This window comes from Arvicola amphibius, chromosome 7 (assembly GCF_903992535.2).
Source record: "Arvicola amphibius chromosome 7, mArvAmp1.2, whole genome shotgun sequence".
In the NCBI taxonomy this organism is placed as follows: Eukaryota; Metazoa; Chordata; class Mammalia; order Rodentia; family Cricetidae; genus Arvicola; species Arvicola amphibius.
In genome coordinates this window covers 81,243,844-81,255,911 of record NC_052053.1, presented here as the reverse complement: position 1 = coordinate 81,255,911, position 12,068 = coordinate 81,243,844, and the positions used below count along the sequence as shown (strand labels likewise).

General features: G+C 48.7%; 1 protein-coding gene across 13 annotated transcripts in view; it reads right to left on the bottom strand.

Annotated features, from left to right (window-relative positions):
• Foxn3 (forkhead box N3) overlaps nucleotides 1-12,068 on the bottom strand; it is a 375,406-nt gene that overhangs the window by 201,078 nt on the left and 162,260 nt on the right. For 7 of the 13 annotated variants that reach the window (XM_038338247.1, XM_038338239.1, XM_038338237.1 and 4 more), the window contains 2 exons: nucleotides 2,895-3,021; nucleotides 2,182-2,738 (listed from right to left, as the gene is read on the bottom strand). In XM_038338247.1, coding sequence (XP_038194175.1) covers nucleotides 2,182-2,724 — 543 coding nt within the window. In that variant the 5' untranslated portion in view covers nucleotides 2,725-2,738; nucleotides 2,895-3,021. Of the gene's footprint in view, nucleotides 1-2,181; nucleotides 2,739-2,894; nucleotides 3,022-3,822; nucleotides 4,167-6,477; nucleotides 6,722-12,068 lie in introns of those variants that run through there. The other 6 variants (XM_038338236.1, XM_038338246.1, XM_038338245.1 and 3 more) reach the window with 4 other exon arrangements.

Genomic DNA, 12,068 nt, shown 5'->3' with positions numbered 1-12,068 from the left:
GGGACGAGGATCACACTGGATTCCACATTCCCACTGCTATGCCAAGCTTAAAACTGTGTTCTCCAGTTTCCAAAACATATCAAAACATAAAAACAAACAAACAGAAAGGAAGGTGCCTCGGCTAACTGGGCGGGCGTTATGCGCCTGGCTTCTAGCCTCACCTTCATCTACTGAGTTCCTCACAAACATTTGGGTGTGCTCAGCCATTTGTGCTGAGGTTGAACCTTGTGCCAAAGTACAACTCCCTGAGAATAGAGCAAGTGTATCTACAGAGCCCAGGGGACTCTCACTGGGCAGTGTATCAGCAAGGATGCCTTCCCTTTTACTCAGCAAATCCAGGAGAAAACCCCCAGGAAACAGGCCAGGGCTAGGGCCCAGCAGTACTGAGTACGCCTGACACTTGAACAGTCAGTCACCAGAGGCCTCCTGCTCACCCGAGGAAAGAGAAGTTGGGGTGGGGGAGGTTGGCAGGGGTTGGGGGAGCAACTCACAACTGTAGCTTTGTTTTAACAGCATCAAAACGCTGGGAACCAACTCTCAGCCACAAAACTGACTGGCATTTGATCAAAAACATGTCAATACAGGTCAGCACCTGGGCTGCAAAGCCAGAACTCAACAATTTGGAAGATTAACAATCTCCGGTCCTTCAAAACACTCCCTGTCAACAGGTATCAGCATCTGCCCAGACTGACAGCCAACACCCCTGGAAAAATGAGTCTCCCAGAATCCCGTCGGGGCTCGGCAGACCCTCCTGGTAAGCTCTGCAGACACCATCCAGTGCTTGCTAGTCTTTGCGAGTCTCACTGCACACTTAGAGCTGGTCCTGTGTAACATTTCAGACTGCGCACGCACTAGCTGAATTACTTTTATGTGCAGTGGCGCTATGTCAAACACGGAGAGGCAGGCTGCTGTAACCTGCAGAAAGGACAACATGGAGCTAAAGGCCCCTTTCACGGTTTCTTCAGTGGCACGCGGCTCCCGGGGCCTGCTGAGCACTTCCTGGTCCACATTCTAAGCCTAGAACTGTTGTTGGTTCAGGCTCTCCTGCTCTTGCCTCTAACAAGTAACCTAACAAATGTGTTTAATGTCACAGCCTGGCTCTTTGAAGGAGAGCAGTTTTTTAAGTTTTTAAAATTATCTGAAAGAATGGAACCCAGTCAAGTACTGGGACTGGTTTCCAAACACTTAGAAAAAGGAGAGACTGAGTTCCCAAGGGTAACAGATTTCACTATAGGAGAGGCACCTTGATCATCACAGATACACATAAAGCTGAGGCCCCAGAAAAGAAGGCAGCGCATGAATATAGAGACGAGCACACCCCGACATCACTGGTATTGTGACCAATGGCTCGGCAGTTAAGAGTGCCCATGGTCTGCCCACAGCCTGGCAGCAGACCCAAGTTCAGTTCCCAGGACCCACACTGAATGGCTCATGACCAACTGTATATCGAGCGCTAAGTACTTCAGATACCTCTGGCCTCTGAAAGCCCCTGCTCTTCTGTACACGTTCGTAGACAGGCACACACAAAGTAAAAACAAACAAACAAACAAACAAAAACTTCAAACGTTTTAAAGCCAGTCTCTAATGGGAACCTCAACTGAAGCCAGAACTCATACTAGTAGAGTTTCTATGTTGCCAAACACTTACATACACACTGGATTTCATAAAAGTCACCCAAACCTCCAGTCTCTGATTGGTCTTAGAATAAATAAGTATATTCAAGTCTCAAAAATGCATCATCTTCCACTTATTCCAGAAGCCTGAGAAACTGTCTTTTTCCAATATTCAGAAAGAGTTAATTTTCCTTAAATAAAGCCCCCCCCCAATTAACAGACTGTGTAATGCCACATAAATCTCTGAACTTTAAAACCAAACTGACCCAACCACATGGAAGGAAGACATGAAGACAATGAATTGTAAAATTACAAACCTCAGTTCTAAGATTATGTGAAATTGTATCACAGGACCCTCTCAAGAAACTGATCCCCCAAGAACAAAAAAAAAAAGCATTAACCAATACATGTAAGAAAAGACAGATTTTCACAACTATCTAAGGTGTCAAATTATCCACTCATAACTACTTCAGCATGGTGACTATGCATCCATTTTTAATGCCAAAAAAAAAACTTTTGAGGTTAAAACAAAAAATAAATCCAGTTCCAGGTGACCCAGGCAACATACCTGACTCCTCTCTTTGTCCACTTTCTTGAAACACTTATTCAACGACAAATTATGTCTCACTGAGTTTTTCCACCCAGTAGGTGCGTTCGCAAAATACGGGAAATGTTCCAAGATCCAGTTGTAGATATCCTTCACTGGCAGGCGCTTGGTCGGAGAGTCCTCAATGGCCATAAATATGAGGCAGCTAAAGGAGTAAGGGGGCTTGCAGTTGGGGTTCTGCCTGGCATCATAGGGCATGTCCGAGTGGGCGGGGGAGGGGGGAGTGTCATCATCCAGGTCCTGGACGGGACTGACACTCCTGAGGACCGACTCCCCGAAGCTCTTCAGCAAGTTCTTGCTCTCATGCAGCCAGTTCAGATTGGTCAGCTCTTCATCTTCCATGGTCCCCTCCTCTAATCTTATGTCAGGCAGAGGGAAGTCCAGGTCATCATCTTCCTGGAGGGCCTTGGAGAATCCGCTGCCCCGGTAACAGTGACTCAGTCCACTGGACACACTGATTCCTGAGCTCTCCGGCTTCTTACTGGCAGGCATGACTGGACCCATTTACGTGAAGGCTCCTAGGAAGGACAGCAAAGAGAAGTGAGGAGCTGGAGAAATGCAGAACAGAAATCAGAGTCAGGTCCCGCCTAACTCCCTCTCCCCCATCCGGGTCTCAGTTACATGGTGATGGCCTCATAGGTCACCCACATGGGAGTCACACAAGCCCACCATACCGTTAGTTACACAATGAAGAAAAATGAGCTCAGTATGTTAGCAGCATGGTGACAACTGGAGACATAGGTGGGACTTTAATGCGCAAATTCATCATAAGCAGCTTCTCCTTGGGTCTATAATTGCTCCCTGTGACCAGAGGAGAGGGAACATTACTATTTGGCATCTCTGATCCTCTATTATAATGTACACACATCCATAACATACAGATTTCTTTAAAGACTCATGATAAACCCAACAAAATATGTGTAATAGACAATTACTGTGGTTTTGTATTTTCAGTCTCATTGTTTATCCTCCTCAGAAAGAAAAATAGAAATGCCACGTCTGAAGGTGTTCGCTCAACTGTAATCCCAGCACACCTGCAAGGAGGCTACGGCAAGAGGTTTGAGAGTTCAGCTGGGCGGGATGGCACACGCTTTTAATCCCAGCACTTAGGAGTCAGAGGCAGGCGGATCTCTGTGAGCTCGAGGCCAGGCCAGTCTATAAGAGCTAGTTCCAGGCTCAAAAGCTACAGAAGGAAGCCTGTCTTGAAAAATCAAAAAGGAAGATTGAGAGTTCAAGGCCAAGCTGGGCTATGTGAGATCCAGTCTCAAAAAGAGAAAAAAGTGCTGACAAGACAGCTTAGCAGGTGAAGGCCCTTGCTGCTGAGCCCGATGGCCTGAGGTTAAGCTCCCAGACCTACAGGATGCAAAGAGAGAACTCCAGCAATTTGTCCTCTGAGTTCCACGTGTGCACTGTGGCAATCACGCACTCCCATATATACATACAAACATGCATGTGCATACATACACATATGTATATACATATATACATTCACACGTGTGCACATATATAATAAATGTGATCTTTTCCAATGTATAATAATAGAATAATAGAGATGGGAGGGAAGGCAAAGAGAATTACTTCCAATCCCATAAAAAAACCCACCTCAGGGTCTTGGAGGTAAAACTGTAACCAGAAGCCATTGGTTTGATTGGTTGGTTTTATTTTTGTCCTACAAAAAAATCATAAGGAAAAACTGCAACTTTAATTACTTTTGAAAAGTATAAACAAGGACAACAAGGAATTCTTCAGACTACAACTTGAGGAAGTACTTTCAATTTAAGGACATCACACCTAGACAGAAAAAGCACCTAACTTCGGGCAGTATACGACATTAACTAGAACTAGAATTCGTGCAGAAAAAGTTGAGAGAGCAATTAGAAACTTCAAAACAGAAAAGCGAATTCAACAGAAAACGTAGCAGACTCTCCCCCCACCATCAGCATCCCCTATCAGTGACCTAGAACAGATAGAAAAACTATATCTGACAAGAAAATACAAGGAGATGGCAGCTTCACAAACAGAACAACCCCACAGACACAACCCTCTGGAACACAACACAAGATAAAAAGGACAACGGGTCTTTCACTCCATGTGTGCAGAGCTACAGCTACAGCCTTCGTTTAAGAATATAGCATCTCTCTTTTGGCTCAGTGAGGGATTAATTCTTCTACAGAAGAATTAATACACTGAAGGCAGACAAATGGTCGGTCGTTCCAAGCCTCTAACTATCCACTAACACAGCACAGGAAGTTTCAGTGCAGGAAGTTCTAGAACTGCCTTCTAGAAAGCATGATGCAGAGCTGCAAACACCAGGCAAGGTGCCAGCATGCTGCAGCACTCGCCTACCAGCTGGACAGAGATGCAAGGGCCAAAGCTCCTAAGTGGATGCAAGATGCAAACGCTAAAGAGAAAAAAAAATCGCCACAGGGCTTCACAGCCCAAACAACGCAAGGCAGTCGAGAAGAATCCAATTCATCCACGGAAATATTTCTATCAAATAAGGGAGCTAATCTATGTCATAAAAAAATTAGCTTGTATCTTCAGTTTTGGAGATGTTACTGAATCCAGCCTGATACTGCTTTTAACTTCCTCATGAAAAAAAAAATCAGGGCCAGCCTGTCTCAGAGCTTTCTCGGAGTCCCCTAGAAAAGGGTCTAACTGCCAGCATAGCCACACAAAAGAGAACTACCCAGCCAGTTAAGTCAACTTTAGCCCCAAATGAAAGTTTTATGTCTCCTGAGCTTCCAAACAGGAAAATTATATCATGGCTGACAGTAAAGTAATTTCATTGCACTGTTGCTATGACAACACACTGCTCTCTTTCTTTTTAATTTGCTTATTTGTCAGCAGCTTCCCCAAGGAACTAACATGCTATTCTCCATGTTTTCTTTTGTTTTCAACAAACACTGCCGGCAACGTGGCCCTGCAAGAAAAAATCCTAAAGGCTAATGCCAAGAAGAGGTGGCCTGAAGGAATCCCTAAACCCTGGATTATTTGCTTCCCCAAACTCTCTACTAACTGCACCCCTATAAATCCCACGCTTTTTAACAGGATGGAAAGCTCCTGAGCACTGTACTTCTATGTTAAAACAACCACAGCTGAGGATTTTTCCATTATTATCCCTAACTACGAAATTTTCCAAATCTCTTTTCCCTTCTTTTTCTTCTTTTAGAGGGGTGGGAGTGGGAGCTTGCAGTCAAGCAAATGTTCTTAATCTGCTGCTAATAACGTTGCTTTGAATAGTTATCCACCAGTGACCGCTTTAAATTTTTCAAGTTATTGGTTACGTTTCACACACCCTCCTTTTTTTATGACTTCCTGTGTTTTATCTTCCTTTCTTTCTTTCAACGCAGAAAAATGAAGCAGGAAATCTTACTTTTTTTGCTAATAGCAGAACGTCTCCAAATAACTGACAATGCCATTATGGCCCAGGTCTGAAGAGATGTTAGCGGTGAACTTTTTAAAAAGTTGAGAAATCTTCCTCAACCGAAGCTGGGCACTCGCGAGTTTGGGGGACCGGGAACCTCCCCCTCCTTGCGCGCGCACACACGCACGCGCTCCACTCCCTTTTACTGTACTTGTCAAAAACATTTCAAGGGGACCAACGAGAGCAGCGATTGGCTGTGCCCTCCATCAATCAGCGGCGTTGCCAGGCAACGAGAAAACTGCTCTTCTCCGCGTACACAGGGCAATTGGGAGCTCGCATACCTTCACTGCCGGTCAGATGTCATAAACCTTTTATTGGCCGCAGCATGGCGAGCCGAAAAACAAATCAATAAGCACCCACCGCTCCCCCAACTCACATGGGGGCCCAGAAAGGCTTGCAAAGAATCGGGGTGCGGAGGAGTAGGGCCCCGCGGGTCTCGGGATGCTCGCGGCCGGTGCTGAGCGTGCTCGGTTAGGGAGGGGATCTTTGTTAGGCGCCCGTTCGCGGTCTTGGGGTCTCCAGTTAATCGGCACCCTCTGACCGACCCGGATTGCTAGGGATGCCTTCTTCGCAAACAATACCAACTCTGTCGCTCACCGGGTCTGTGGGGGAAACCGAGGCACGAGAATGCAGCCAGCTCGTCGGTGGAGGAAACTCCTGGTCGGGTAACTTCTAGGCTCAGGGCTGGGGGGGGGGTCTCCCCACTCCGGGTCCAGCTTGGCCCGCGCCCCGCACTGTGAGCCTAGTCCTGACCGCTGCGGGCCACCACGACGGCTCTCCGGCGAGGACCCCAGCCTGGGTGGCGCGAGAGGACGAGGGCACGGACTCACCTGGCCAAGCGCGGCGCGGGGCCGCCGCTGCCTTCAGTGCAGCCGACAAAGTTTCGCGGGCGCCCAGCGGGCATCGCTCGGGGCCCCGCTGCGGACGCTCGAGCCCTGGGCGGGCGGTGGGGGGCGGCCGCGGATGCGGACGACAGGGGTGCAGGGGGCGGCGCGGCATGGGCCCCGTGCGAGCGTCCGCGGGCGCCGCGTCCTCCCGCCGGCCCAGCCGCTCTCCACGCCCCGTCCCGCCTCCCGCTCGCCTCCGCTGCGGCGCGTCGGGTCCGGGGCGCGCCGAGCGGCGAGAAATTGTTTCCACTGCAAACAAAAAAAGGCGACACATGACCAGGCAGGAGGAGGGGAAGCGCGGGGAGGGAGGGGCGGAGGGAGCGGGAGAGACGGAAAACGTGGGCCGGGCGACCCCGGGCTGCGGCGCGGGCCCTTAGGGAGGCCCTTCGGCCAGGCTGGGCCCCTGGGCTCCTCTGCAACACCCGAGGACCGAGGGGACCAGGGCAGGTGGCGCGTGGCTGGCCCCCCTCCCCTGCTTCAGGCCACATGAGTGGTGCTGCGCAGCTGGCAACGTGTCGCCGCAGCGCTTTTACCCCGGCCGCCTGCCTTACAAGGCTCGAAAGTAAAAATAAAAAGAATTACGACGCGAGCGAGGCTTCTGAGGGTGAGGAGAGAAGATTCCACTTTTCTCCAACTACTACTGCAGCACTCCCGAGGCCGGTCCAATCCTCCACCACCATGCACCTCCTGCCGAGGACGAAAAACTGATCCCCAACCTCCAGCCTAGGTTGCCTTGGCTGCGGAGGGCGGGAGGATGGCCGCCACCACGGAGGGAGAGGTACACCCCAAATGCAACGTCAGTGGGTTCCCCATCCGACTTCACATCTGGAAGGAAAACAAGTCTCCCCTCCTTCACACTTCCAGCTTCATAAATTAAAATGATAATTTGCAAACCCCCCTCCCCCGGGAACTGCGCCGCCACTTCTCCAGTCCCCAGGCACCTCCAGAGAAGGGCCACCCACTGCTAAAGACACACCAGTCGGCTGCCTTTGGAGAGGATGAAAGCAGAGTCCAACAGGACACCCTGCTGGTGACATAAATAAAAATAGGATTGCGCACCACTCTCAGGTAGCTAGGCGAGCAGGTTCTACAAAGAGAAGCCCAAAGCCATCCTCCCACGCCCACCTCAACAGTGGACAGCTGTTCAGACCAGATCTGGGCTGAAAACCCTCCAGCCGGGCATTAACTTTTAACCTAGCCAGACCAGGGACAGGAAGGGAGAAAGGTGAAATACCATATGCTCCTGAGAAGTTTTTGTTTAAAATGAGAAGAAGAAAACTCAAACAATTTGAGATTCAGTCCTCCCCCCTTAACTAAACTCCAAGAGTAGGTAGGTGGCAGGCAACCTTCAGCAATTCAGACTCCCTGAGACCTTGCTACTTGCCAGCAACTAGAAGACTTGGAGAAGCAGGCTGCAAGGTAGCCTGAGGTCATCCAGCCCCACCTCCGATGTTATTGAGCACATAATGTGACTAAGCAGAAGGTACCCGTGGCAGACATATTAGATCATCTCTAGCGTCCCACACCAGTGATCCTGAGGACCAGTACTGGTCACCACAAGAGGACAAGAGAAGGTCAGTCACCTGTGGCTCGGATAGGGCGGGTCCCATGCCTCCAACAGCAGGTCAGTTGACAGTGTTTACTCTCCATCAGAGAATCAAGTTAGAACTGACCTCAGGGAAGCTGTACTTTTCAGGCTCTCCTACCATCAGCCGCTGCTCCTGCGATCCCTCCCAACCCCTCTCACACTCTAGCTAGGCATCTCTTTACAGGCAGAACACCTTCTTTTCTCCCCAGCCCTTCTTCCTATATCTAGAAAGAAGGATGTGAGCCCCAGGTGATTACGTCCAAACCATGTCATTCTTAAAACTCGGGGCCAACTGTTAGCCTCCAAGTGTGTGAGCTGGTCATGCCAAATGAACAAAAATTTGAACAAACATAACTAGTTTAGGCTCTAAGAAGCCATCAGTGGAGGGTGGAGCGCAGTGAGTGAGGCAAGCTGCCTTTAATGAGCTTGCCTTGCCTTTCTTGCCTTTCCCTCTGAGGGTTTTTAGTTTTATATTCTCAGACCTGAGTTGCTTGTCTGGAGTTCATGAGAACCACCTGGGAACCCACTCCTAAGTCCTAATAGCTTAGATGGTGTCCAACAACCTCTAATTCAGGCAGGAGACATAAAAGGCACAACAAACTTTGTGACTTTTTGGGAGGCAGGGGTGGTTTTTTGAGACAGGGTTTCTCTGTGTAACAGCCCTGGCTGTCTTGGAACTCACTCTGTAGACCATGCTGGACTTGAACTCAGAGATCTGTCTGCCTCTGCCTCCCCAGTCCTCTGTCTGCATGTATGCCTTGCATGCCAGAAGAGGGCATCAGATCCCATTACAGATGGTTTGAGTCACCATGTGGTTGCTAAGACTTGAACTCACGACCTCTCTGGAAGAGCAGCCGGTGCCCTCAACCATCTCTCTTTACCATCTCTCCAGCCCCATAACTTGATTTCTAATTTCCCTTTTCCATTACAGTTGTGCTAAGAGACGTCAGGTGGTGCCATCCTGGAGACAGAGTGGTGGGCGGACCTTATCTGATGTGTAAGACCTCTGCTGTGAGCCAGAGAGAACTTGGTGTGCCCTCTTTCAACTATGATCACACAGATCCCTGGCTCTGGGACACGTATCCTTGACATTAGCATGCAGGGCCAAATTCCTTTAGGAATAGCCTCAAGCTCAATTTTCCTCATGTGGTTTTCAAATATACTCTTGTAGATTGGGTGCCAAGAAATCACAGGCAGGCTGGGCGATGGTGGCACTCAGGAGGGAGGCAGAGATAGGCGGGTCTCTGTGAGTTTGAGGCCAGCCTGGGTCTACAAAGAGAGTTCCAAGACAGGCTCCAAAAGCTGCAGACAAAAGCCCCCATCGAATGATAAGCTGACCACCTCTACTACATGCAGGAGTCGTAAAAGGTGCAAGCAGATTTATCGAGTATGACTTGATTGTATTCAAAAGGCCCTTGTTTGTTGAGCAAATATTTACCGAGCATTGTGTTAGGTGCCAGGGGGCCAAAGTCTTGTTCCTACGGGGTTTATATATTAGGAAACAAGTGTGGACGCATCATAACAACACTCATGGAATATCGGTGTGTTTCCTTTGCTCTGTCCTTAGAGTAAGGGAAATAGCTAGCAATTTACAACCCAGAAGTTGCATTATGGGGAAACGGGATTCAAAAGATGAATGGGATGTTGGAAACAAGAGGGAAGAAGAAAACAGAAAACCAAACGCTGGCAGAGGCAGGCTAGAAATCACTGTCACCGACCTGAGAGTGTATCTCAGTGCTGCAGCACGCGTGAACATACATAGAGCCCTGGGTCCCATCCCCAGCCCCAGAAACAAAGGGAAGGAAGACTACTTTGTAAAAATGTGTTTTACAGATTTAGGAAGAGGGCTAGAGACATGACTCAGCAGTTGGAAGCACTTGTAGGACTTGGGTTCAGTTCCTAGAGCCTCATCCAGCAACACACAATGCCTGTAATTCTAGTTCCAGGGGATCCAGTGCCCTTTTCTGGCCTCCGTGGGCATATGTACACATGGTACACATGCATTCACTCGACCACACACACATGCCCATGAAGTGAATAAATCTTTCTTTTTAATTAGGGGGGAAATACTAAGTGGTTCCCTCTGAGAACAAGTAACTTTTGGTTTGGGGCTTCTTCTCTACTTGCATTTTCTGTTTTCTGTAAGGAATACCCATTACATTTGCCGTGTTCTGTGCTTCCAAGAGGAGAGTGCTCCTCTTATTTGAGTGTGCATCAGAATTACCTAGAGGGCTAATTTAAATGCTGCCAGCTGTTTCCCCACACCCATAATTTCTGGCTCCAGAGGTCTACGCTAGACCTGGGATCTTTGCATACCTAAAAAGCACCGCGGGCCTAAGAACCATCCTTTTGGAACCACACTATGAGAATCACTGAATTCCAGAAGAATCTATCAGACATCAGATGGGGTTGGGGGTGGGGTGAGGAGGTCATTATAAAAGTCACCAAAAGACAAGGAATGTTTGTCCTTTGAGTAGGAGGAGTGCATGGGTAGAGACAATCCCTTAGTCATAACACATGAGTACACTGTTTATAATTCCCCCCCCCCCAAAAAAAACCCTCTCTTTTTTCCCTTCTGTGGAGAGGAGACCCTCAGCTGGAAGGCCGGGAAGTTCCTAGGTGAAGTGGAAGACTTAGTCACCATTTGTCAACGTCTGTGCAATCCCTCACAGGTTTGCCAGGCAGAACCTTGAGGGTGGAGCCTGGGAAAGGCTTCTTAGTATTTCTTCAGGAGTGAGTAGACCAGGGGACTAAGTTGAGGAAGGAAGGAGGAGTGAGGGATCAGGAAAAGTACAGGTGATGGGTGGAGTGGGATTCATTAGCCCAGGCTCCCCGGCCAACCCTGAGCCTATGAAGTCACCTGCTAGAGGCAAAATGAAAGTATAAAACCTCTCAGCTCCTCTGTAACCATAAATAAAAAGGTAAAGCGATGGGTGATCTAGAAACCAGGGTCAGTCAACTCATTCAGTCAACAAGAATTTGCTTTAAATACCTATCACCTCCATACCCTTTGCTGACTGTCGAGGACTTGAAAATGGTCCCAGGAAAAATACATGTGGCACCAGCCATAAAGACAGGAGGAGACCTGATGAACATTATCGTAGAGGGTTTTTTTTTAATCACTTTATTTTATGTACATGGGTGTTATGCCTGCATGTATGTCTTCAGATCACCTATGTGCCTGGTACCTTTGGTGTTCAGATGAAGGCCTTGGATCGGATCCCCTGGAACTGGGGTTGTAGATGGTTATGAGCTGCCACGTAAGTGCTGAGAACCAAACCTGGGTCCTCTGCAAGAGCAGCGCACCTAACTACTGTTCCCTGGAGAGCAAACCATAAATATACAAACATACCGAGCCTAATGCCAAGACCAGAAAGTGCAGCCAAACAGACACACGCTAGGACTTCCCAGCTAGATAACCCCAGGCGAGGGACAGATCCCCTTTCCCTCCATCTAGTTTCCTTATCTTAAAAAAGAAGGACTGGGGGTGGGTGGAGGTTGACAAGAGGACGCTGGTGAAAGAGCTGGCCGGGTAGGCCTGACAACCCACGGTAGAGCCTCAGAACACACAGTGGTAGGACTGAACTAGGTGTTATCCTGACCCCCCCCCCTCTCTCTCACACACACAGTATTACACATACAAATAATAATAAATAATAAAACTTAAAGGGGCAATGGGATTGTAATAACTAATTACACCAGCTTTGGGTCACTATTACAGAATGATTAATTTATAAAGAGAAAACCCACATTTTTTGGCTCTGAGTTTTGGAGGTTCCTATCCTTCAGCGGCCATGTTGTTTTGGGTCTGTGGTGAGGTATGCATCATGGTGAGTGTATGTGCTGGGACAAGTTACCACCTCATGCCTGGAAGCTAAAGAGAAACTGGAAGGTCACAGTCCAGTTTCCCACAGTCCTCTGGGAGGCGTGCCTCCAATGACCCAGA